The sequence below is a fragment of the Boleophthalmus pectinirostris genome, unplaced genomic scaffold (genome assembly GCF_026225935.1).
Source record: "Boleophthalmus pectinirostris isolate CB_2022bp ecotype Guang Dong unplaced genomic scaffold, ASM2622593v1 HiC_scaffold_1, whole genome shotgun sequence".
NCBI classification, from domain to species: Eukaryota; Metazoa; Chordata; class Actinopteri; order Gobiiformes; family Gobiidae; genus Boleophthalmus; species Boleophthalmus pectinirostris.
Genome location: NW_026570970.1, coordinates 6,777,069 through 6,803,649, shown reverse-complemented (window position 1 = coordinate 6,803,649; position 26,581 = coordinate 6,777,069). Strand labels below are relative to the sequence as shown.

Here is a 26,581-nt window from a genome sequence, read left to right as displayed (position 1 = left end):
TCTAACTCTTCTGTGCCTCTCAAAGTATTGTCAACTTTTCCTGCTTCTACAATGGTTGCTATTTCAGTTGAGCCCTCAATCATGCTTCCCTCTTTGTGTTTGGGGTTGCCTCCAACACCTTCTATTTTTTCCTCAATGCCAATGCCTTTGTCTTTGACACTGGACGAAGTGCCCACCTTAGTTGTGAGAGACAAGTCATCTTCTTTGTGTTTTTTATGAAGTGACTCCACTAAACTGGTCATACCTTCCTCAATATGTTTTGTATGAGAGGGAGCAGCAGGAGAAATTATATGTTCCTCAGTAGTATCTGAAGGAATTTCCTGACCCAACACTTCCATTGTTTCTGTAACATCAACTTGTGATTCTGGCAAGCTGAGGAATACACCACTATCCAGTGAGGGTTCAGATGCTTGTATGGATTGGTATTCTAATTCCTCACGTACTTGTGTGATGCCTTTTACATCTACTTCTCCCAAATTACTCTCCAATGAGGCAGGGATCTCTGCGTCTTCATCCACAGCTTTACTGTGTTTTAAAGATGTGGCAGATAACTTTTGTCTCTCTGGTTTGATAGGCTCAGTTCCTTTAGAGCTTAGTGCTTCTCCTGAGCTGGTGGATGTTTTCACAGACTTGGATGTAGGTACTTTATCAGGCTGGAAAGGAATAAAGCTGCTGGTTCTTTCAAATGGCCGCACGATGTCTTCACTCATTTCAGCCACTCCTGTTTCAATCTGTTCAGTTAAAACTCCAGGTTTCTGTGCTTTAGGCCTGACTAGATCTGGAGAATCTTGCAATTTTTCCACAAATTGTTGTGGACCGTGGATGTCAAGCCTTGTTGGTTCTGCAGACTTCTCAAAAGAGGTAAGAGGCAATGGAATATTTTCTTCTGAAACAGTATGAATACCTTCACCAACTGGACCAGGTTCAGGCATAATGATCTGTTTTTGCTGGTCAGAGAATTCCAGCACCTCAGGAATAAACTCTTTGGGGAACAGTGTTTCCTTTGTTTGCTCGTCAGAAGATGGTGAAGCCATTGACCCAATTTGTGAATCAGACTCAAATGTTTGTTTAATCTGAGAAACATTTATCACAGCAGCTGATGACGCTAAACCGCAGCCAGACAAACCCTGGGACTCCCGAGAAAGAGCAGACCTTGATTTTTGAGCCATGCGAGAGGTTTCCAGTGGTAAGTGCTGAGTTTTTTCTTCAGATTTAACTGCATCTGTGTGAGAAATTGTGGCTGTCCCCACAACTGCTATACCTTCAGATAAACCAGTTGCTCTTTTCTCTTTATCATGAATGGTTTCACTTTCACTTGAAAACTGTCCTGGTTTAGCAGCTTGAAATGATACATCGGCAGTGTAGGAGACTTCTGGAGTTGGTTCTCCTGAAATTGCGCGTTCTAAGAATGCTGTGTTTCCTTCAGAGCATGTTATGTTTTCCAAGTCATGGACAACATTAGGAGCTTCAGGGGCCACATCGAAGGAGAAAGTAAATTTGTGTTTTATCTGAGATGTGCTGTCATCAGTGGGTACTTCTGAGGGCTTTTCAGCAGGGGAGACAGCTTGACTTGCATTCTCTGCCATCTCGGGAACAGGAGTGGCAGCAATAATTCGAATTTCAACCGGTGAAGAAGAGAAAGAGTCATCTGAGAGGCGTTGTTTTTGAATAACAACTTGAGGAACCTGTAGAGTTGCCTTTCCGGTCTCTGTATAAGACACAACTTCATTGTCTACGTTCCTCTCTAGCTTTTCTGTTGTTTCATCTACTTCATGTGTAACAATAACTTCCTGTTTGTCCGCAAATGCTCTCATCACTTTTTCCTCTGAAACCTCAAGAGTGGCAGTGGAGATGACTTTGCCATACTTATTAGTAAGAATACATTCGTATGTACCTACATGGTCTGTGGTTGGGTAGAAGACAGTCAGCTTTGAGTAGTTAGATTTAGTAATTATATCATAGTCTGGGTCATAGGCTAATGGTTGGCCATCTTTGATCCAGTTGACTGTGGGTATAGGTTCACCTCGAAATTGGCAGCAAAACTCCGACATCTCACCAATGCTTGCTTTTAATGGTGACAGCTCTTTCACAAATACTGGAGCTTTTCCATTTATACTTGGTTTGCCACTTACTGCGTTAGACTCCGTAGGTTGGACATTTTCCTTTAAAGATATATTTATTTTTGTGTCTGTTTTAATGTCTGTGCCACCACTTTCTTTTACTCCAGCACTGACTTCTAGCTCACTTGCATTATCCTTCAGTAGTCTTCTATGAGCGACCTCTCTTGATTGTTCAACCTCCTCTTTCATCCTTCCCTCTTCCTTTACTTCATATTGAAAACGCTGGAGGCTAGCTTTATCTACAAGCATAGTATATTCCTCAGATTGCGGCTCAGCTTCTTTTGCAGTTGGAAATGATTGTCTGAAGGGTTTAGCAGGAGCTGCATATTGCATTTCTTCAGGGGGCATGGTGTGAAGTGGGTGAGTGGGAGCGTGTTTTTGAACCAATAAAGATTCTTGATTTGTGGACTGATCTGCAATTCCTGATGCAGATGACAAGTGTGACATGGATAACAGAGGCTGGGTGGTTGGCACAGTTTCAGGTGTTGCTTTTACATCTTGATATACACCTGCACCATAAGAAGTCTGAGAAGTGATTAAAGAGGCCTCTGTTTGGATTTGTTTTCTATAAGGGAGAGATGGAACCTGACTGGAAACTATATTGGGCCCTGTTGCTTGCAAAACTTCATTAGAAGGTGTTGCTTTTACATCTTGATGTACACCTGCACCATAAGAAGTCTGGAGAGTGGTTGAAGAGGCCTCTGGTTGGAATTGTTTTTCATAAGGGAGAGATGGAAACTGCCTGGAAATTGCATCGGGTCTTCCTGCTTGCAAGGCTTCAAGAGAAACTGCTGCTTTTACATCTTGATGTAGGCCTGCGCCATAAGACGTTTGGAAAGTGGGTGAAGACATCTCTGTTTGGAGTTGTTTTTCATAAGGAACAGATGGAAACTGACTAGAAACTGTATCGGGCAGAGTCACAGAATGGATTCTTTCAGTGACTTCAAAAAGCTGCTTCCCTTGAGGATCTACAGGCCACTCTGACTCAAGTTCTGTGACTTCATCTTTTTGCCATTTCAAAATACGCTGGGCCATTGCTTCTTGTTCACTCACAAGGTATTCACTGTCCTTCTCCAGCCTAGTTTCACGGCCCTCTGTAGGCAGCTCTGTACTAGGCCACTCTGGAGTATCCCCAAGATTTTGGAAAGGAACTTCACGACTAATGGCAACATTCTCTGAGGTAGTCATTTTTCTTTGTATAGCTTCAGCTTTGGTTGCTTCTGTTGGCTCATGGACACCTCTTCCTGCTTCAGCCTCAGTCTGAAATGTTGGACAGCTTTCTGCCCAGCCAGGTTCCAGTTTGACAGTGCCTTGTTGTTCCATATAAACATCCTGCTGCCACTTCATAATTCTTTCATTAAGTGCTTCCTCTTCACTGCCAAATTGGGCACTATCACTGAGCTCAGAGATGTTTTCTCTTGACAGCTGCATTTCATGATGTTTCATTTTTTCAAACCGTTCTTGTCTTGCTCTAGCTCTTGGGGACGCCTGAATTGTCTGCTCTGATATTCTAGATTTGACTCTTGGAGATTTTGGAAGTTGTTTTACACTCACTTCACTCTCAAACTCTTCAGCTCGGGTTTTCATTTTTGGTGATTTATGGAAAGTAGGAGTAGGAACATTCTCAGTTGCCTTCACTTGCTCTTTCTTCACCATCTCCTCCTGAGCGTAGACTTGACCTTCAGGCTCCATGTACGGTGCATCTGCTGGCATAGGGAGATCTGTTTCAGGGTGAAAGTTATCTTCTTCTGATATAATCATGCCTTGTTGCCATTTTCTGATTCTAAGAGCCAGGAGTTTTTCCTCACACTCCAAGCGCTCAGCCTCTAGTTCTTTTTCATAATGAGCTCTCAGTGACTCGCTAGTGTATTCTTCTTCATAAACATCCTTTTGTTCAGTGATTTCTTGGGATATTACTCCTTCACCGACAAAATGGTCTTTCTTGGCTAGCCTTAATCTCGGTGAGTCTCTCATTCTGGCTTCTGCTCTAGCTCTTGTTCTTGATGGTGACTCAGCCACTTCTGTCGTCCTGGATGGTAGTTGTGATTGCAAGACTGGAAGTTCAAATTCAGGGTCTTCTGGTCTAACGTTAATTTTGGGAGATCTAGGATGAGTTGCTGTACTAGTTTCATTATCACCTGACCTTATCATTCTTGGTGATTTATGATGATAAACTGCCTCAGTAAGACCACTTTCTTTCTTCTCCACCACTTTCTGCTGTATGATACCTTCGGGCTCCATATATGGTGGCTCAGCTGGCAAAGGCAGGTCAGTTTCTGAGTGAAATCTCTCATCTTCAGACATTCTTTCTCCTTGCTGCCATTTTGTAATTCTTTGAGCCAGAAGTTTATCTCCATGCTCCATGCGTTCAACTTCCAAAGCCTCTCCATACTGAGCCCTCATCTTTTCTTGTTCACCAAATGTGGTTCTTGCTGCCATTTCTACATTTGTTGTTCCAGTTTGAGTTAAGTTAACATTCTGTGAAGATGTGATATATGTGGGCAATAGTTGTGCTTGTGATGTCACATTTTCAGAGTATGGGACTTCCACAGTTGTAATCTGTGCAGAAGCCTCATGATGACGAACACTCGACATTACTTTGAAGTCCATATCTTCTTTACTTTGAATAAAACTCCTATATGTGTGCTCCATCTCACCCTCTTTCTTCTCTGCCTGTGGCAATAACTCACCTTTCATCAGCTGAATTACTCTTGTTCTTGATTGTGGCTCAAAAGAATGCCTTACGCGAGTCTCAGAAGAATCCCTGCTTCTTGGTTGAACATGAATTTCTCTGCTACCATCTCCTGAATCTGACAGTCTGCTAGATAGCTGGGCTTCATGTAAAGCGGCATGTTTACTCCTTATCCTCTCCATGTACTCTGAATAAGTGGGCTCACTAATTACTGACTCGCCATCAAACTCAGATGAAGACATAGTTGAAATAGAGAGTCTCTTTCTTTGTTTGACTGCTTTTTGGAGAGTTGTTAGTTTTGTTCTTACCTCATTGTGAAGACTATCAGTATCACTGAACCTATCACTATAGCGATCACTGCATCTGTCACTAAATTTGTCACTGAACCTGGCGCCTGTGCGCCTATCACAGTAGATATCACTAAATCTATCATTAAAGCGATCTGATCTATCAAACATAGGTGGAGGGGATGGGGCACGCTCAGAGGCTGTTTCCAAATTTTTGTGCTCTTTGGCTACCTCCTTTTCTTTTGGCAAAGCACCAGTAGCAGAACTAAACAACACAGTTCGGACAAGAGAAGTTTTGGACCGGGACCTTCCATGATGAGCCTTTGACGTTCTATCAAATGGAGACCCAACACATCTAAGCTCCACCTTGAACTTTCTCTCCGTCTTCTGCTCTGTCATTACATCCTCACTGTGACGTGCTTTTTGCAGACCGCTTGGCAGAACCCAAATAGCTGACAGACTGCTCTTCCCTTAGTGACACCAAAAGTGATGCTGTAGACTCTGCAGAACCCTCTGTATTTATCGCCATTACCTTGTAACTTCCAGAGTCTTTCTCCTTAATACCATCAATAACTAAACATGTAGAATGCATGTGTAGTTTACTGTCAGAAAAAATCCTGCGTCTTCGTTCTTTGCGGACTGGTCGGTTGTTATGAAACCACAAAAGTGAGGGTGGTGGAAAAGCAACTAATTTGCATTTTAATTCTGCTATTTCTCCCTCAACAACTGATTGGAACTTAAGTTTTTCTGTGAACAAAGGTGTCATATTCTCAGAGGGGGCACTGCTGTCATACACGGCTCCACTCAGATGACATGAGGGATCAGCGCTGGGAAGCTCTGAAAATAGAAAGAAACAGCTGTCAGATGAGCAGAGCCTCAAGTGAAAGAGAGATAGAATTATCATAGGCATGCAGCAAGTCACAATGCAAAAAGAAATAATTTGACTCACCATATTTGTTCGAATAAACGCAAGACTCGATTCTTTATAATTGAAACCTGCAGGAAGTTTAGATTCTTCGTCTGTGGAAATTTCTTCAAAACAAATGATTTTAAGATAAATAGAAAAAGCATAAACCAAGATGGGCTGCTTTTTTTTAGAACTACTTTCGCTTTATGCTACAATATTCTTTACCTGACTTGCAGACAGAGGAATAAACGCCCTTTCTAATCCTTAAACTTAGGACATAAATGATGCACAAAACATTACATCTTATGTTCCCAAACAGACCATTTTAAGCCGCGAATTGGGTGAGAAGGCGTTTATTCGAACTAATATAGTTGTGTTATTTACAATGCAAACCACAGGAATCACATCCCACTATCTGCAAGCCAGGCTACAAAATATTTTGCAGGAGGATCATTATAAATCATATCTTTTAAAGAATTCTTCAATCTAGAGTCTTTAAAAGATATCATAATACATCATATCTTTTTGTGGGAATTTAAGACCTTTCATGCCAAAACATATAACCTATTGGATGCAATTTGCAAGTGTCAAAAACCGCTTCAAGCACATTTGGACTAGGCAATAAACATGAAGTGTCATCAATACATTATAAGGCACTGAAAAGAAGAATGTATTGGTCAAGACTTGAACAATAACATGCAATACGACTTTGGGGTGGGACATAAAGGGACAGTTCAACATTTTATCTCAATAAGCAGTCAGTGGGTGCAGTCCGACTTAATCGAAATGAGTTAAGCATGCTCCTGCACACTGTCATCAAATTCATATAATACAAGTTAACATTTAGATCATCATAACCTGCTAGTACATATTACCATTAGAGGCAATAGAACCCACAGAACATTTCATTTTGTTAAACAGTCCCTTTCTCAACACATAAAAACAAGGAGCAATATTTCTGGGCAGTGGTCAAGAAACAAACTTGGTCTTACCTTTGACTTCTTCCACCTTAGTTTCAGTCTGTTGAACACGGGTCACTGCAAAAAAGAAAAAGAAAAGAAAAAATGAATTAATTCTCGGCTAAAGAAAGATATCTTGACAGAGAAAAAAGGGGGAGAAAGATGAAGTTAAAAAGAAATTGTGTTGTTATTTTGAAAACTCAACAAAATTCACAGAAATTTAGTATTTGTGGGGAGTGATACAGCACTGAAAAACCCAGGAACACAAAAGAGTGGTGGACTCTGGTGAATAAATGTAAACTTAGTAAACACAACAGGTAGCTTGAGGGATGTCCTGAATTGGTTAAAAGTTTGTCCCAATTGAGATAGTACTGTCACGATATAATATGGGACTTATACTTGTTCTGATAAAGCAGAAATGCAAAAAAATTTTAAACATTTTGTCCTGTTTATGTGATTTTTTTTGCAGTATCGATACTTGTTCAAGTGTAGTATATTAGTTTTAGTATCCATTAGTACCGATTTTTTTATTCTTTTGGCAGTAATAGCATATTGTATGTGTAAAAACATAAATAAATTCAACTGAAATAATAATAATTAGGTTCAGGAAATCCCTCAAATGTGATTCTAGCCTGTAAAGACAAAATGTGATCGATTAAAAACAAAACAAAACACAAAAGTCAAAAGGTCAAGGTGAAGATTTAGGGGAATTGGTTGCAGTCACGCGTCCCAGATGTTACCTTCTTCTACCACTTGCTGCTCTTTGGTTATGGTGAGAGTGGCAGAGCAGGCGGCCTCTCCTGCGTTATTGACCGCTCTGCACGTGTACAGGCCTGCATGCTCAGGGAAAGCATCCACTATGATCAGAGTGGCTATGTTTGTCATCTCATCAAAGTGAAACACCAGGTTTTTGGTGGCCTTCACTGGCTGCCTGTTGTGAAACCAAGTCACTTCTGGCTTGGGCATGCCTGACACACATGCATGGAAGCGAGCCACTTCTCCATGCACCACTGTGCAGCTGCTGATAGGCTGAATGAAGACCGGCTTTTGGCCTAGAGAAGGTTTCTTAAGACTTGTGAGACTGGTGGAAACATGCCACTCGCTCTCTGCAGTGTCTTTTTTCCCTGAAAGCAAGAGGTTGGCTGTTTCACATGCAGCATTTACATAAAAATACAAAGGTCAGAATGCTGGTGTGGTGTGAGTTTCCAATATTTGTTTTAAATAACTGGGCAGTGTTTCTCACAGGTTTATACTAAGACTATGGTGGTGTAAGTGCTCCATATCTGAATTATTTTATGGAATATAATATAATTTTGGTGTACACATGTTACTTATTGCTTCTAATGAACAAAAAAAAACTGGTGGTAGTCTCCTCTATTAATGGGAAACACTAAATTGGATACTATTTCTCACACAATTTTCAGCTTTCCTTTACTATTTTATAAGGATGTAACGATTTTCAAATCTCTCCGTATGATATTTTCACAGGATACATCTCACATTATGATATTTATTGCATATATTTTGTGGAGGTTGAATTGTGAATATACTACTTTTTGCCTTTAAAATATCTTGACAAGCCTTTGGTTCTGCCTTAATCCAAATAATTAAGATATAGATTTAAAAGTGCTTAATAATAGTTATTTTTGCACTGAAACGGAGCAAAGGATCCTGGTCTATGTAGCTGCTTCTGTTTTTTTTTTTTAGCTGAGAGAGACTTGTAGTCTTATTGTGAGACTTTTGAGGATATTGTTACATCCATGATATTCTGTGGAAATCCTTTTACCTTGCCTGTTAAATCCCTGAACACAATTTAAGCTCTTTATGTTTTTATTTACTATACAGAGTTAGATATTTGTATGGGATGCCATGCTTTGAAATAAGTGATTGTTACTCATACTCACCCTCCATTGTGAGTGTAGCAGAGCAGGACACAGTTCCAGCAGAGTTGGTGGCTGTGCAGCGGTACTCGCCCTCGTCCTCGTGGTAGACTCTGGAGATCTCCAACTGGCAGCTGTCATCAAACTGGGACATCCTGAAGAATTCCGACTGCTTGATCTCCTTCTCCTTGTGGAACCAGCAGATCTTCACATCTGTCCAATACAAAACCAACGATGGTGAGTGTGGTTTACCAACATAAATCACAACATTATTATCATTATCATTATTATGTTATTTTATTTTTTTTAATTGAGCCTTTCTTTTTAATAGTTGTGGTTTCCTTCTATGTTAGTTCTGGCTTGATACAGTTATAGACTTGATTTAAAGCTACCATCCATAAGCTTATTTGATTTTTTTTTCATCCAGTAGATGGCGGACATGAAATCTGTTCCCCCCCTTCCTCTCTGCTCTTCTTCTCTCAGGCTAAAGTTGGCACACCATTAGACAGAAGTAATGCAGATAGCAACGAATGGTGAAATATGAGAATACAACAGGGACTGGTTGGTCAGTCTAATTACAAATGCTAGTTTAAGTTTAGATCTGTTTTATTCCTGCTTTAGGCCTGCTTCCCTATTAGTCCTGTTAACACCTGTTTTCTCCCTGGAGACATTTGCAAAGGCAGATATTTTCTGTTCTTAGAGTTATGTTCAGGATCACAAAGTCAGTTATGGTTTATGCTGTTGTATGTGTATAAATTTCCTTCAGAATTCTTTGAGAAATTTCAAATCTTACCATCTCCACGGACTCTGCACTGGAAGCGAGCTGGTTCACCTTCACGTGCTGAGGTGTTGCTGATGGGTGAAATGACCACTGGGGGAGCCACAGGAGCAGCGGAATCTGGGGACACCACCTCGGACACTAAACAAGACAACAATATCAAAGTTAGCATCCTGATCCTTTATATTTGATGTACAGCCTTTTTAAATTTTTGATTTCTTTTACCTTCTACGTTAAGTGTTGCGACGCTGCTGGCTGCTCCGTAGTCGTTCTTGGCCTCACATTTGTACTCTGCTGCGTCCTCGGGGAAGACCTCGATGAGCAGCAGGGTGTGCTCGTAGGCGTCGTGGAGGAATTTGCATTTGAATCCGGGGGAAAGAGCCTGGGAGTTCTTGTACCATGAGACCTGTGGCTGGGGCAGGCCACTCACCGCCACAGAGAAGCGAACGGGCTTACCGGCCTCCACTGACTGGGACTCCATGTGACGCACGATCTGAGGAGGCTCTGGCACTGAGGGAATATTGGACAAAAATATTTACAATTCATACCCTACTGAAGTACATATGACAGGTTTTTATATTTTATATTTATAGGTTTTATATTCAAACTATAAGTCGGACTTTTTCTCATGGTTTGGGTGGTCCTGCGACTTATATATTAAAATTTTCACACTGACAGCCTTGAGAGGGCGCTCTAGGCTTGTGTGCCAGTGTCTACTACTCCTATTACTTCTGGACCACTGTCACTTCACCCTTTACTGCCCATGTCTCTTGCAGAAACAGCCATTGTCCTGCTGCAAGTAACGAAATCGGCAGCCAAAAACAGTAATTGAGCAGCAGAAAGAAAGTTTGGGGTGAGCGAGAAACTTGTGACAACCGGTAGGGTGCACCATGAAACTTTCAACAAACCCTGGACTTTAGTGACAACCAAAACCATCCTGTCGGGATTCAGAAAGGCCAGAATAATTCTAACTGGAACTGATGCTGAGTTTGACGACAGCGACACAGAAGAGGAAGCGGCACTCCGTTTAACTCTGGAGGTCGAATAGTTGCTCAGAAGTGACACCGAAAATGAAGAAAGATTTAGTGATATAGTTATCTGAAGAACTGTTCATATGTGACGTTCACAGTCTGTTGTTCTTTGTTCTATTGTTATTACTAGAACTTGCCTTTCAATATGAAATATAGGTTCCTGGTCTCTGATTTTATAAAATAAATTTCCCCCAAAAAGTGCGACTTATATATGTTTTTTTTCTTCTTCATTATGCATTTTTTAGATGGTGCGACTTATACTCCAGAGCAACTTGTAGTCTGAAAAATACGGTAGTTTTACTTCACTAGGAAAAAAGTTTAATTCATTACTAGTAGTGTGTAGTAGCAGCTGATTCCTAAAAAGGAATCTCTCTACCTATAATCAATCAATAAACAAAATTCAATCCAAAATGTGAGGCCAATTTACACCTAAGTAATACTTTTTTCCACCAGTTAAAACTTTCATTTACGAAAATAAAGGTGTAATTTTTATTTCTCAAATAATCTATTCTGACAGATAGAAGAGTTTTGGGATTCGTTTACAGTTTGGTTGCTAGTTAACAGTTATGGAATTAATCTTAAAGCAACCAAATGTAATTAGATTGGTCGACCCGGCCCAGTTGTATTCTCACATACCACCACTAGATGGTGTCTACGTTACTTAAGTCTGACAGTGTGCCATCTTTGGCCTGGCAGAAGAAGACCAGAGACCACACAAGAGCCAGAATAAAGGCCAAAACTTAAACAGACTTACAAATGGTAGCTTTAAATATTATGTTACATTTTAATGAAATGAGTAGTAAAACCTGCCATATGCATTTTGAGATCTTTATGTATTTTTCTTCAGACTTACGGTTGACTCTGAGATGCATGGTGCTTCGGTTCTTGCCAGCAATAAAAGTGTATTCTCCAGCGTCACTCCTGAAGGTCTCTGAGATGGTGAGGCGGTGGAGTTTCCTGATGCACACGTAGTGGAAGCGTTGTTCCATGGAGAACTGGATCTCCACGCCATTTTTCAACCATCTGCCCTCAATGTCCTCCTCATTCACCTCGAACTCAAAAGTGGCTCTGTGTTTCTCTAGGACCTACCACGAAACAACACAGGTTTTTAGATCACAATTTGCTCATTTTAAGGCCATTGTCAAGAATTCTATTGGGTATTAATCCCTAACACACTACATGTTTGTTTTGTTTTGGAAATGCTATATTCGCCCAAAAAAACAATATGAACAAGTTTTGTTTTTGACGCTCTGAGCTGCCCTTGTCTTTGCTCTCCATGCTAAGTTGCTCCTCCTTCAGAGCGCCATCACAACAACATTTCACCATAGCAAGCAGCTGATTTTTATGTTTGTGTTTTTACTGTTGAAAATGGCTATGCAACTTTGTTTTTTTTTACCTTGCATGTATACTCAAGAGTCTGAATCTTTTTATCGCAAAAAATTCAAGAATGTACAGTGATGTGGTCGGGGAAGGAAGTTTTTTGAGCACTCAGAACAATGTAGGGTTATCAAAACATGTACAAATCAACTGAAATACAACTTTCAGTAAGCAAACGAGGGAACTAATGCTGTCACAATACAAAAATTTCAAACTCAATTTTGACACTAAGACTTTCAATCAGTACTCATTGCTGAGAACAATATCACAATGACGATAGAAAATGCTCCTTTTTTTAGTAATAGAAAGTAATTTTCAGGTACAAAATCATAGTTCTTTCTCTTTCTCTTGTTGTTCTGATAAAGCCATACAAGGATAAAGTCATACAAAGTGTTCAAGAAAGCCAGAATTTTTTAGCTGTATCAATACTTGCTCAAATGAGTATCTAGTTTCTAATATCGATTAGAATTGTTACTTCCACATAACATTACATACGGATGATGTACTTACAGTGATTTCTTTCTGAGCTGGTTCAGAAATGCGAACATCACGACCCTCCACGACAAGATGGGCCTTCGACACGCTGGATCCGGCCACGACTGAGTACTCGCCGGCGTCGGACATGCGCACGGTTTGGATCATCAGGCGATGGACATACTTCTCAGCTGTCACAGTGTACCTGCAAAAATTACAAGTGGGATCAGTAGAATTTCATTTAAAGGTCCTACATTACACAAAATTGACTCTTAAGCCATGTTAAAATGTTGTTACCTTATCAAAAACAGACCTGGGGAGTTGGGTTTTGTTTCATTCTCATATATTTGACTAACCCATTATTATTATTCTGTCAAAATGCTCAGTTAAAATGCTCTGTTCCACCTTGTGATATCATGAAGCTGTAGTTTTTAAACAGCTCATTTTACCTTTTGCTCAGTGGGGATTGGAAAGTCCAGGTCAGGGTTTGTGTGTTAAACGTGTTAATGAAACAAAACACATCTCCAGGTAAGTTTTTGACAAGGAAAAATCATAAGATAGATCAGAAAAAAAGAGTAATATTTGCCCTTTAAACTACATAAAAAAGAAGAAGTGATATCTACCTCTCCTCAGACATGTCCAGTTCTTGTCCATCTTTCATCCACATGACCTGGGCGTTGGGCTCAGAGATCTCACATTCAAATATGGCCTTCTTCTTCTCAGTGATTTTAATGTCCTTGATTTTCTTGGTGAATTCAATAAGGCGAGCTAAAAGAGGAGACGGTGTAATTTTATTGATCTTTTGCAGCATCAGCATTCCCTCAGGTGTGATGTTAACTGTAGGCATTGCTCTGTCTGAAGTTAGACTTCAATCTGAGCTTTTTGTCAACACAATCTGACCAGAAAGAACTTAGATTTAGTTAGAACTTCAACAGGTAAAATGATTTGTACAGTTAAAAAAAGTCCCTCTCACAGGCTCCTGAAAATGTGTTGTTTAAATCCAATTATGTATTTTTTCCTGTGTTAGTTTTCACAGTATTTTAAAACTTTTTTGACACTGCTTGCTCATGAGTGCTTTGTGTCACCATGGTAACTGCTGACCATTCTGCCACTGACATGCATGCAGAACCTCCCTATGCAAACATGGTTTCACTGCAAAGTATCAATACTACAGATTGAAATCACTAGCCTGGTCTAGTCTATTTCTGCCCTTACCTTCCACAAAGAGGTTGGCAGAGGAGACGGCTGACCCGGACACAAACTGGTAAGCTCCTCCATCTCCGAAGTGCACATTTCGTATGGTCAGCGAGTGGGTGAGCTCCTTGGTGCGAACTTGACACCTGTCCGATGATTTGATTTCCACGCCGTTTTTCAGCCACTTGTATGTGATACCCTCGTAGTTAACGGTTACCTCGAAAGTGATGGTGTCTCTCTCTTGGGCGTTCAGGTCTTTCAGCATAGACGTGATCAGGACAGCTATGGAAAAAGACAAATAAATGTTTATATAAGATAGGTGCGATAAAAATAGTACACATGGGGGCTGGGCATTGGGCTGGTTCTTACTCGGTGACAGACCAAGATAAACAGCTGCACAAAAGTGCTTACATCAAGGGTTCTGTGGGCTTCACACAGCGGCGTGTGTATATATATATTCCCTATATCAGATGTCTTTCCAGTTATAACCTGGAAAGGTTAATAGGTTGCTATCTGTCTTATGTGTCTTGGTGGCTTTGTTTCATAAATAGATACACTAATCACTAAAGTGTTTCGATAACTGTCTGTGAAATTGTTGAGCCAAGTTTAAAACTCGGTTGGCAGGAGAAAAAAGAAAAACAAAACGCTGCATTTATTTTAATTTTTACTGCTTGAATGAATGAATTATGGATGTGCTTTCCAACATTATAGGCCTGTACTAATTAATCGTTACCTCAATAGATCATTAGAATGCAGCATTAGATAGAAATGTTATGGCGCTATTACAGAATAAATTTAAAAATCTACTTCTATGCAAGGTTCATGGAAGATAGTATAGTATTTATAGTAATGAATGGATAATGGATGTAACTCCTATGTAAAATACCCTTTTAAATAACTCCAGCACACTGTTGACCTGTTTCAAGCCTTTAATGATTTGGGAGAATTTAAAACACATCCTTCAATTCCTTCATTCAAAAAAAAAAAAAAAAAAAATCTAGCGGTATCAAAATTATTTTTTTGCGACATGCATTATTTAAATTTAGTGTTAGGGGGGACTACTGAAAACAATTATTAAAATTTTGCAAAGGGATTTAGATTCCAAATTAATCTGTTACCAAAGATCAAAAGCAAAACATTCTCAGTTATTGCTTTATGTTAATTATTAGTGACATTTATTGCTTCTTTTTGATAATGAATGACTTCTTACGGCTGACAGTAAGCGTGGCAGAGACTCTGTCGTTTCCACAGACAAACGTGTATTCTGCAGAGTCGTCCCGGCTGGTGTTCAGGATCTTCAGCTGGTGCAGTTTGCCCTGCACCACGATGCGGAACTTCTCGCTCATCTCGATCTCCACGCCGTTCTTCAGCCACGTGGTCGGCACGTTGAAGTGGGACACCTCACACTCGAACGTGGCGCTCTGGGTCTCAACCACCTCCACGTTCTTCAGAGGCTTAGTCACACGAAGAGCTGAAAATGAATGAATATCATGCGTGATAAATAGTATACAAGCACAGGGAATACAGTGCAAAAAAGGAAACTCTAGCATAGGTTTAATGGACTTGAAATAAAAATAAAATTCATGATTTTGTGTAACTAACTGACAAATAACAAAGTCAAGTCAACTGTTCTTGGTCGATAAAGGAGTAAATAAAAGCACGAAATACTACTTTTGTAATGTACCGTATTTTCCGGGCTATTAGTCGCTCTGGATTATAAGGCGCACTGTCATTAAATAGTCTATTTTCGAACTTTTTTCACAAATAAACTGCACTGGACTTTAAACGAAACACAACAGTTCAATGGGTCAGTCGGACTTTGTTTGGCGCATTCACGGTGACTCTGAGCTTTGTTCAATTGTGGCACATAGAGTAGGGAGGGTACTGTCTGGGGCTGCTGGATTGTCGGCGTGTTCGCAGTGACTCAGTTGTTCAGTCGTGTCTAGAAGTGGCACATTGGACTCGTGTTTTCGGTTTGTTCCTTCGTTCCGTTCCTCGTCGGCGTGGAGTGATGAGTGGAGTGTGGCTATGGGTGTGTTTCGCTGTGCGGTCGCTGTGCGGTCGCTGTCTGCTCCGTGTGTGTTTGCGTGTTCTGCGGGTGGTGCGGCTTTGTTGTTTACTGAAGTCGTGCTGGGACACCGGAGTGGATTCGTGTATAGGGTGCTGTCGTTTTTTGATGGGGTTAGAGGCTTAAGAGCGTGCCTAATAGCCCAGAAAATACAGTAGGTTCAAATATCAATGACTCTTGTAAACACTTACACTCCACAGTGAGCGAAGCGCTGCACTGCAGATGTCCCACCACAGCCGTGTACTCTCCTGCGTTGCTGTTGTCCACATTCTGCAGGATAAGTTTGTGAGCTTTCCTTTCGGCCTGAATCTTGCATCTATCGCTGGATTTGAGCTCTTTGCCGTTGAACAGCCATGTGACCGGGATGTTGTCATGAGACAGACTCAGCTCAAAGGAAGCAGTGGAGTCCAGCAGCGCATTGACATCCTTGATTTTCTTAACTATCTTGATGGCTGCAGAGAGACAAATATATAGTTGGAATCTACAGTATTATTTCATATTAAATGCCAAGTGGTTAAAAAAAAAAACTGAAATACTCACTCTCAACATTCAGCCTGGCGTTGGCAGACAGTTTTCCTAACTTGAAAGAGTAGACGGACTCATCTTGGGTGTTGCAGTGCTTGACTCGGAGAGTGTGGACGATGCCTTCAGTGGTGATCTCATATTTGTCATTATTCTGGAGCTCCACACCGTTTCTGATCCACTGAGTTCCCTTCACATCAGGGTGGGTCAGCTCCAGGATGAACAGTGCATCCTGGGTCTCAGTCACAGTTTGGTTTCTCAGAGTTTTCTTGATCTTCACAGCTAAAGATTAAATACAACATGTTTTTCAATCACAGTTGTTACTAAAGAAATACTTAATTCTTAATTACACTAAGTGTAATTGCAAGTTGCTGCTTACCCTCCACCTTGAGGTTAGCGGTGGTTTTGGAGTTTGCCACCTGATAAGTGTACTCTCCCACATCCTGGGGTCTGGTGATGACAATGACCAAGCGTCTGACTGCTCCATCGACTTCACTGATCACATTCTCATTGAAGTCCACGAGATGGCCCTCCTTCATCCACTTGCCCTCAGCGTTAGCATTAGCCACCTCACATTCAAAGACAGCAGTCTGGGATTCAGCCACTGTCACATCCTGCAGGGGACGGGTGATGGCACCACCTAGTGGAAAAAAAGAGAACAAATTTAGAACTGCTCCTACATTAGACATAGAAAGGAATGTTTTAGATGTAAATTGTAGATGTCCATACCAGAGACAGTGAGTGTAGCAGTGGATGTCTTCTCTCCAGCGTGGAAGGTGTACTGTCCCTCCTCATCTTTCATGGTGTCCATGACAGTCAAAAAGTGGACTTTGCCCTTGGTTTCCATCTTGTATTTGGGTCCAGCTTTAAGCTGCTGGTTCTTGAAGGTCCAGGCTGGGTCAATGCCAGCATGAGACACCTCAACCTCAAATGTCACATTCTGTGACTCAGAGCACACTTTATTTTCCATGTTCCTCACAATGCGCACCTCTGCAAAGAACCAACACATACAAATCAGTGTTTGAAGTTGGCTCCTACATTTAAGACAAACAAATATAAAGTATACCTTCAACAGACAGGTTGCAGCTGGTGTCGACCTTCCCAACCACCAGTTTGTAGCGACCCTTGTCTGAAGCAAATGTCCTGGTGAAGACCAGACGCTGCTTGGAGCCCTTGGCAACCATCTGGACCCTTTCACTGGCAGTGATCTGCTTATCATTGTGATACCATTTTACAGAACTGACATCCTGAGCAGAAATCTTAGCTTCCAGAACAGCTTTAGTTCCCTCAATGGAAGAAACGTCTTTCAGTGGAATCACAATGTCAATGGCTGTGAGAGAAAGAAATACAATCATTATAAACATATACATTTCCATATAATATACATTTCCTATAAAAGAAGTTACATCCTGTATTTGTGTCTTACTCTGAACATAGAGCTTGCATGAAGTGGAGATCTCCTGGGCAGGGACCACAAAGGAGTACTGAGCTGCGTCCTCCCTGTTGACATTCTCCACCAGCAGCTTGTGGATGACTTTGTCGATGACAATGTGCACACGGTCAGAGGCGGACAGGGCCTGGCCGTTCTTCATCCAGGTGCCCTCCACGTTCTCCTGAGAGAAACGCACCTCCAGCTGAGCGATGTCGCCCTCACACACAGTCAGGTCGCTCAGGGGCTGCATCAGTGTCACGGGGCGAACTGATAAGAGAACAAGTTATTATTAAAATCTATAAATTTAAATGGATCAAACCAAGAGCAAAATACAGGCAAACAAAGTGAATGCTCATGTTGATAAATGCTGATTTTGAATCTACATATTCAATGCCTGAGGTCTGCTCTAAACCACGTGTTTTTATTAACAAAGGATTGGGTGTGGATCTCTTGATTAAAAAGCCTGTAGCATATAACTGACAATTAGAAATAAGTGAATCTTGATCTCGATTAAGTTTGATTAATTTTATAATGTACACAGGAAATGTACATGTATAGATTTTTCATATTTATTGCACTCAGAGAACCATAAACCCTTGGTCTGTTTCCTTACCTTTCATCTTGAGGGAGGCGCTGGTCCTCAGATCTCCACACACAAAGGTATATTTTCCCTGGTCCTGCTTCTTCACGTCTTTCACAGACAGAGTGTGTCTCCCTCTGCGTGATGTCATGATGTGTTTGCTGCTCGGGGACAGCTCCTTGTCTCCAAAGAACCATCTCCCCTCAACGTCTTCACGGGACACCTCAACCTCAAACTCTCCAGCGTAGGTCTCAGGCACTTCAATGTTCTCCATGGGTTTGACCATCTCAAGTGCAGCACCTGATCGAGAGATAAAATGATTATTCAAGTGTTCTATATTACGCAAATCTAACTCCTGTGAACTTTTATTAGCGTTGAAATGTTGTTACCTCCTCAAAAACACACCCAGGAGATGTCTGATTGAATTTTAGATTTACCTTTTGTATATTTGAGATCATCAATATCTGCTGGTGCACAGAGCAGTGAAGCAGTTTCAATAAGGCTAAAACAATAACTCGCTTGAAAATTAGTCAAATCCAGGGATGAAATGATCAAAACAATTCTAGTAAATGTGTGGAGCACTTCCTGTATTTCCACTTAATAATGTAACAAGGAGGAACAAAATATTTTCAGTTTTGGTGAAGAACACGGCCTAAATATTGATTTGTGAGTCAAAAATGTGTGAGTGAAACAAAACACAACCCCAGGTATGTTTTTGAAGATGATAAAACATTATAATACAAACAAAAATAATAATATAGGGTAATATAGTCCCATTAATCAAGATGCAACACTAAGATTTCGCTTGGTTCTGTTGTGAATAATTACCCTCAACATGAAGTCTTGCAGTGGTTCTAATGTTCTCGTCGTCCACAACCACACAGCTATACTCAGCGTCATCCTGGACTTCAATGACGAGCACGGACAGGAAGTGCACCTTTCTGTCCGAGTGCATTCTGTACTTGTCTCCAGAAAAGATCTCCATGTTGTTTTTGAACCACTTCACTTTGACGAAAGGCTCATTGGTCTCACACTCAAAGGTCACCATGGTGTCCTTCTCGTTTGCGCTGGCATCTTCCAGGTGTTGGGTGAAGTTTATAGCTGCCTTAGCTTTAACAGAAACAAGGAAATTGAAGGTTATTATTATTTTATTTCTCATCGATATTGTGTGAAACATTTGTATAAACATTTATTCTTTTTAAATTAAAGCGCAGTTGAAGTTTGGTGTATTTTTGTGTATAATAACACCTATAGACTCCGAGTTATTTGGGTCTTTTCTGATTGTACTCATGAAAATGTTCTAAAAATGTTTACAAAAAAAATAGTAGTAGTTTATAATAGTAAAAGTATTTCTGAGCTGAGTGATCATTACCTTGCACCAACAGGAAGGCGTGGCTGGACGACTCCCCTGCGACGTTGGCTGCTTTGACCATGATGCTGGCGGAGTCCTCCACGGTGCAGTCCCTGATGACCAGCTCACACACGTGGTCTTCGGGCCAGAACCAGTAGATCCGGTCGGACTTCTCCAGGGGAATGCCGTTCTTGAACCACTGACACTCCGGATCGGGTCTGCCCACCACCCTCAACCGGAAGCGAACCTCCTCCATGGGGCCAACGGTCTGGCTCTTGATGCGTTCAATGATCTTGGGAGCTTCCATGGACGGGGACAGCTGGATTCTCTCAGGTTTGAAAGTGGGGATGGTGACCTGGCCTTGCTCCTCTAGTCTCCTCCTCTCCTCCTCTTCCTTCTCCTTCAGGTGATGCAGGAGCTCATCTTTGGTCTTCTTCAGCAGTTCTTCATAAGACTCATCCCTCTTGCGGCTCTTGGACTCCACGGCTGAGATGGATTCGTAGAAACCTTCTTCGGTTCTACGCTTAAACTTGCTCTTGAGCTCTTCAGTCTCCTCTGATGTCTTCTCATGGACAATTCTCTGGGTTTTCCTCAGTTTCACCACTTCCCTGTCTTGTGCGGCTTCGCCTGCCCTGTCCATTTTCACAACATCAAAGGCCACTTTTCCAACTTCGTGTGGAACCTCTGCGGGTTTAGGTTCAGGAGCGCGACGTAGCACGGTTCTAAAGTCTTCCTTCTGGGTTATTTCCAGTTTCACAGTGTGCTCGGTTGTGCCAAGAGGGTTATCAGCGACAAGTCTGACCTCACCTGCGTCGTATGACTTGATATCAACAATCTCCAGATAGTAGATTCCATCATAACGCAGTCTGTACCTCTTGCTTTTGCGGATGAGCTGGCCATTGAGGTACCAGTTGACTTTGGGTGCAGGGTAGCCGGTGACTCTGCAGCGGAAACGAGCGATCTCTCCTTCAACCACACGGACTGGTTCAGGGAGAAGGACGATTTCAGGTTTGGTCTTTTCACATTCTTCATCTGCGCTGACTCCTGCAGGGCCTCCTTCATGAGCGAAGCGTTCGATGTCTTCCACTCTGGTGCCTTTTCTGCCCTCTGGGAGCTGGGATTCCTCAACAAGGCCTTTCTCATCTTTGACAATCAGTGTTGCAGAAGTCTGGTCAACTCCAAATTTGTTAGTGGCTCTGCATGTGATGACACCACTGTCTCTGGCGTAAGCGACCTCGTAGTCAAGGCTGCAGTATCCAAACTCATTAACCATTCTCAGCCTGTTTGCGGCAGCGAGAGGCTTGCCATCATGGAGCCACTCTACGACCATGGTGGGGTCTCCGATGGGGGTCAACCTGCACTCGAAGTGGGCAGGACCGAAGCGCTTCATCCTGATAGAAGTAAGTTTCTTCTTGAATTGTGGTTTCTGTTGCTTTTCTTTGTCATAAAGGTCGCCCTCTTCCCACTGATCTTGGCCATAGCGCTGGTGAAGAGGCTCCAGCTCTGGCGCAGCGATCTCTTTTGCTTTGTAGGTTCCTCTGGTGACAATGAGCTTCCTCTCCATCTGAGGTGCTGCAAAATCAACCTCCACATTGACTCTACAGCGGGTGGTGTCTCTGCCCGCTTTGTTGATGGCTGTGGCGGTATACCAGGCGCTGTCTGTGGTGGCAGCTGTAGGAATCTGGAATTTTGCTTCTCCTTTAGTGCCCTCAATCCTGCAATTCAAAACAATACAGTTAAAAGAATAAGGTAACAGTTTATAGTGCTAATACTGAGTGACTGGAAAGATTTAATACCTGATCTGTGGATGCTTGTGTGGGCTGATGATGTCACTGTTCTTCAGCCACACAATATCAGGAAGAGGGTTTCCAATGGCTTTGACAGCCAGTTCAACCAGAGTGCCCTGTTTGACTGTGATGTTCTTCAGCTTCTCCACAAACTGAGGTCGGGCAAGGCTTTCACGAGCTTTGGGGAAAAAAAGGTCATATAAGGTCACATGAACAAAAACAAGTAAAGTGGGTTACAACATTTTTAATAATCTACCTTCTACTGTAAGATTAACTGAGACTGTGGTGCGTCCAGCTCTGTTCTGGGCAACAACAGTCCATTCTCCAGAGTCTTTTGGCATTGCAGGAACAATGATCAAGGATTGAATACCATCCTCTTTGATAACTATCTTGTGAGTGTAGTCATTCACCACTTGTTGTCCTAGATAGAAAAAAAGACAGATTATAGTCTAATCTTTAATGCGTTAAAACACAGAGTTTTGTTATTCTCTTACCATTGTGGAACCAGTATGTCTCTGGCATTGGTCTGCCAACAACCTTGAGGTCAAACCTTGCAGTTTGTCCTTCTGAGCATTTAATGGAGGTGGGCTTCATCACAAAGACAGGTTTGTAGAGTCTCTCTAGCTGAGCTTCGTCAGTCTCCTCGAGTCTACGGGCAGGAGAACGTCCAGGGGAGCGGCTAGGGGAGCGGCCAGGTGAGCGGCTCAGTGAGCGAGGAGATGTAGATCTGAAAGGACATAAACAAATATTTAATACAATGTTTATACACCACTGAATTAGTTGTTCTAGGTTCATTGACAGCTGTTACTAAATCCTTACCTGATTCTCTGCATGGCAGGCTGGGGAGTATATCTCTGAGGGGTCACAACCCCAGAGGGCTCCACATAGAGTTTTCCAGAGCTGACAGCATTTCCCTTCATGTTGCTGGCAAAAGCTGTGTAGACACCCTCATCCTCGGGGAGAACGACAGAGAGGCGCAGACTGGCACGGCCATCATGAAGAACCTCCATCTGGTGACGTCCTCCAGGTCTGATACGCTGCCCATCTTTGAACCACACAATCTTGGGCAGAGGATTTCCTGCCATCTTGCAGTGGAAAGTGACTCCCATTCCATCCACAATCCTGTAGTTTTTGACTGGAGTGTCAAAGGCGGGCTGCGCAGCCTCGTGTTCAGCGACTGTCACCATCTGCTCTCCATCTTCAATCACCAGCTCCATGTAAGAAATTCTCATGATGCGCAGCTCAATCTCCTGGATGATCCTCTCCTCAAAGGAAGACACCATGAATTCCTGCAAGACAGAAGACTGTATATAGAAAACAAAACCTTAATAGCTGCAATGTGATTTTTCTTTGTAAGCAGTACCGTTTCAGAGATGAAGCTCATGGGAGTGGTCATCCTCCTCTGCTCAATCTCATGTTGACTCACGATCACTGTGGGCTCCTGCACCACAGCTGCAGTCACTTCTGTTTTATATGTCACTTCCTGCTGTTTCATGTAGGTTTCATATTGTTCTAAATGGGGACAAAACACATTTTAATATTCAATCCAAGGGCAAACAACTTAGTGAACTTTGTACCACTACAATATTAGATCCAATACCTTCTTCCATCAGAATAGCAACTGCTGAAGCTTCTCCATGTGGGTTCTTGGCATAAACTGAATATTCTCCAGCATCATCAGCAAAAGTCATTGAGATCTCCAATCGGCATTCGCCAGTCTCTTTCTTATAAGCAACTTTATATCTAACATGAAAAGAAAAAAAACTGTTATGCGATATACTTTTTAAAAAGCTTCAACTTTCTTTTTGAATCAGACCCTTTACCTGTATCCAGTTGTAAGGGGCACGCCACTCTTCTTCCAGATGATGTGAGGTTTGGGGTTACCTCCGATCTGGCAGTCGAACACAACGCTGCCTCCTTCCACTAGTTTCTGGACGCTTGGTTTCTTAATAAAGTAGGGAGCAGCAGTTTCGCCAGTGCTGACCACCTCTGTCACAGTTTGTCCCTTTGTCTCCATGGAAACACTGAGAAAACCACAACTTAGTATTTTTGAATATTTGTTGTTGCAGTATTTATGGGCTTTATTTTGCTACTTACGTTTTCTCCTGTGTAATTCCAGCATGAGTGACGGTAATTTCTTCCCTGCTCTCAATTTCTTCAGAAACTAAGAAAAAGAAGAGAATTGGAATACAGACAAATATTAAACAATGGAGATTTTATGACAGTAAGTTAAGTATTCATTGAAAAGTTTGACAATTTGAATGGTCACAATTAGTAAATCGAAATTCTGCAGTGATTTAATTCCTTTGCATATTATGAAATACATGTGATTCTTGCAATTAGTTCATATTTCAGTTTTCTATCAAACGTGAATGTTTCTGGATGTTTAAAATGGGCACTTTGAACAGAATCCTTTTAAAATCGAACAAAAACCAAATCACAATCTCAATATTTGTCAGAAAAAGCACACAATGTTTTCCCAAAATCGCTCGGCAGTATACTGTTCTATACGTATTCACCAGTAGTGACCCAGCAGAGTTATTCCATGGCATTGCTTTTTTCTAAGTCATCCATTATTATCTATTATGGACGTTGTTTGTAATGTATTTGTCCTACCTTTAACAAGCAGGTAGCAGGACGTGGTGACAGTGCCGGCTTCACTGGTGGCTGTGCAAGTAAAGCGGCCACTGTCTTCGGCGAAGGCCTCGCGGATCACCATTCGGGCAAATCCGCTTTGGTAGGTGAGCTGGAAATCAATGGAGCTCTCGATCTTGTAGTCCTCTCTGAACCACATGATTGTCGGGGTGGGGTGACCACTGATCTGACACTCCAGGGTCACCGACTCGCCCTCTGTCACGGTCACATTTTTCAGTCCCTGGACACGAAAAATACCAAAAATTTAGTAGGATGGATGGTTTTAGAATGTTTTTGGCTCTATGTTTAAAGAGGAATGAATGAACAACTAGAAAAAATGAGCAAACCATAAATGCTGCATTCATTAAGTTATATTTAATTACGCATAAATACCTGCTCACTCTTTATTTGCTTCAACCTTTTCTAAAATTAAATGGATGTGATTCTTTAATATTTCAGTCTCCTCTCAATCTCAGTCTCCTAAATGTATTTAAAATGTATTTGATTGCAGATTTATTTTAATTTTAAACTTAAATTAAATTCAAGAAATTACCCACATGTTTATTTCCAGTCATTAAGTTACATTTAAGGCACTTACAGCAATAATTGTTGGAGGAACGACAGGTTCCTGGGCTCTTGTTGGCACAGCAACAACCTCCTATAAAACAAATCAAACAAAAAAAGTTAAAACATGAATAATGATTAATATCTTGCAGGAGGTAGTCTTCAAAATTGAAGAGGGAGTGTAGGTTAGCAGGGAAAAAACCTTGTGAATAAAAAACAATGGTGAGAAGTGAAGCAAAGTGAAGCAGGGTGAAACACTCCAATGTGAAGCGGTTGGTGAAAGCTCAAAGAAAAATTGAAATGAGAAATTAAGAAGTCATTTGCTGCATTGGGTCCAAGCTGAGACTTTTAGAAATGTGTGGAGGAAGATGGTATTCAGTTGGACTAGCACAATGGTTCTCAAACTGCAGTACTTGAAAATCCTCTGGTGGTGGTGCTGTTGCCATTTTTCAGTCAGGCACAATTTTAAGGTAGAGTCATGGTTTAGAATGATCATACACCCAGTTGTGATCAGCTTAACTTTAGGCATATTTAATGTATCTTATATGTACTTTGTTGTTTCAGATTTGTTAAAAAAAAAAAAAAACTAGTTTGAAAAGTCTATGGGAGTCTATCTTACCCTATGGTTTATATGATTTAGTCTTTGCCTAGAATTTAAAATGGTCCAAATTTTATGTGCAGCAACTTGTCTTGAGAACCACTGCTTTAGCACATATAAAAACAAAAAAGAATAACAATCAAACAGACACAATCAGAACAACAAAAGAAATGCTCTTGATGATGAAACATTGCGATTGGCTGCTGGCGGAGCAGTGGGCGGGGTTAAGACGGTGGCTCTCGGGAGGGGGTAACCAACCTGTGGCTCCCAGTCCTCAAATTCCTCCTCACTGACCGCCCCTCCTGTCTGAATCTCAACCCGATATCTGGGGTCTTTAAAAGGCGGCGGGAAGGGCTCTGCTGGAACATGGGCCTCCAGAAACGCTCTGCGAGTTGGGGTGGGCGACTTAACCGGTTTGATGACTTTTCTGGGAGCAGTTGGGGATGACAGTTCTTTGTGAAGAGTGGCTACAGCTGTGCGAGCAATAGAAACCTGACCAAGCCAATAAGAAGAAGGTTAACCATCAAATAGTAAAGAAAAATATATATATTTAAAGGTGGCGATGGTTAATGGTAGAATGAAAGTTTGGGGATCCTTGTTTGCGTTAGAATTAGGGCAGTGGTTGAAAAAAACTCAAAATCCCACAAAGTGAACGTTAGAAACAAACGCTAAAAGGAAAACTAAAAATAATTCAAGAAGGTTGTCATGGTTTAAGTGGAACTAAACACTAAATCCACCTTTCTGCTAATAAACTGTGTAAATTGTGTTTAATAGCATTATCTACTGTTCCTAGTTTTGTTTTTTCCTTTTTGCAACTTTAGTGCACACTAGGTAAATTTGCAGCTTTCTGGCCAAAAGTTCCTGTGTGTGCTGACTAAAGTGGCAAAGAGTCCTGCACCGGGTACCTGCAGGTACATCAGTTGCCCCGGAAACAATGCCATTTCCTGGTCTTTTCCTGGAATGATGGACCAGGCTGAGAGAGACTTTGGTGTATTTATTACATAAACCCATCATTAGAGGTGATTAGCTCAGTGGCTGCGCTACTGGTTTAGTCCTGGTTTAGACCTAGTTTAGTCTTGGTTAAGTCCTGGTTAAGTCCTGGTTCAGTCCTGGTTCAGTCCTGGTTCAGTCCTGGTCCAGCGGTTGTGGCATGTGTATATTTATGCTAATGACACTGGTTCAGTCCTGGTGTAGACCTGGTTTAGTGCTGGTTCCGGGTTGGTGTAGTCCTGGTGTAGCCCTGGTCCTGTCCTGGTGTATTCCTGGCAATTGGTTCTGCAGTTTGCAGCGTATATATTTATAATCCACTATTGACATGGCGTAGGTTCAGTCCTGGTTTAGTCCTG

The 26,581-nt window shown here is 41.6% G+C and overlaps 1 protein-coding gene across 1 annotated transcript in view; it reads right to left on the bottom strand.

Annotated features, from left to right (window-relative positions):
* ttn.2 (titin, tandem duplicate 2) overlaps positions 1 to 26,581 on the bottom strand; it is a 206,363-nt gene that overhangs the window by 166,481 nt on the left and 13,301 nt on the right. Inside the window, 30 exon segments of the mRNA XM_055148379.1 lie at positions 6,999 to 7,043; positions 7,706 to 8,089; positions 8,870 to 9,058; positions 9,639 to 9,764; positions 9,849 to 10,133; positions 11,508 to 11,739; positions 12,542 to 12,710; positions 13,129 to 13,273; positions 13,721 to 13,981; positions 14,910 to 15,170; positions 15,959 to 16,219; positions 16,308 to 16,571; positions 16,669 to 16,929; positions 17,019 to 17,279; positions 17,356 to 17,619; positions 17,716 to 17,988; positions 18,335 to 18,601; positions 19,130 to 19,411; positions 19,674 to 21,367; positions 21,449 to 21,617; positions 21,696 to 21,860; positions 21,934 to 22,166; positions 22,259 to 22,728; positions 22,803 to 22,951; positions 23,040 to 23,182; positions 23,263 to 23,463; positions 23,537 to 23,603; positions 24,056 to 24,314; positions 24,672 to 24,731; positions 25,494 to 25,727. Coding sequence (XP_055004354.1) covers positions 6,999 to 7,043; positions 7,706 to 8,089; positions 8,870 to 9,058; positions 9,639 to 9,764; positions 9,849 to 10,133; positions 11,508 to 11,739; positions 12,542 to 12,710; positions 13,129 to 13,273; positions 13,721 to 13,981; positions 14,910 to 15,170; positions 15,959 to 16,219; positions 16,308 to 16,571; positions 16,669 to 16,929; positions 17,019 to 17,279; positions 17,356 to 17,619; positions 17,716 to 17,988; positions 18,335 to 18,601; positions 19,130 to 19,411; positions 19,674 to 21,367; positions 21,449 to 21,617; positions 21,696 to 21,860; positions 21,934 to 22,166; positions 22,259 to 22,728; positions 22,803 to 22,951; positions 23,040 to 23,182; positions 23,263 to 23,463; positions 23,537 to 23,603; positions 24,056 to 24,314; positions 24,672 to 24,731; positions 25,494 to 25,727 — 8,074 coding nt within the window.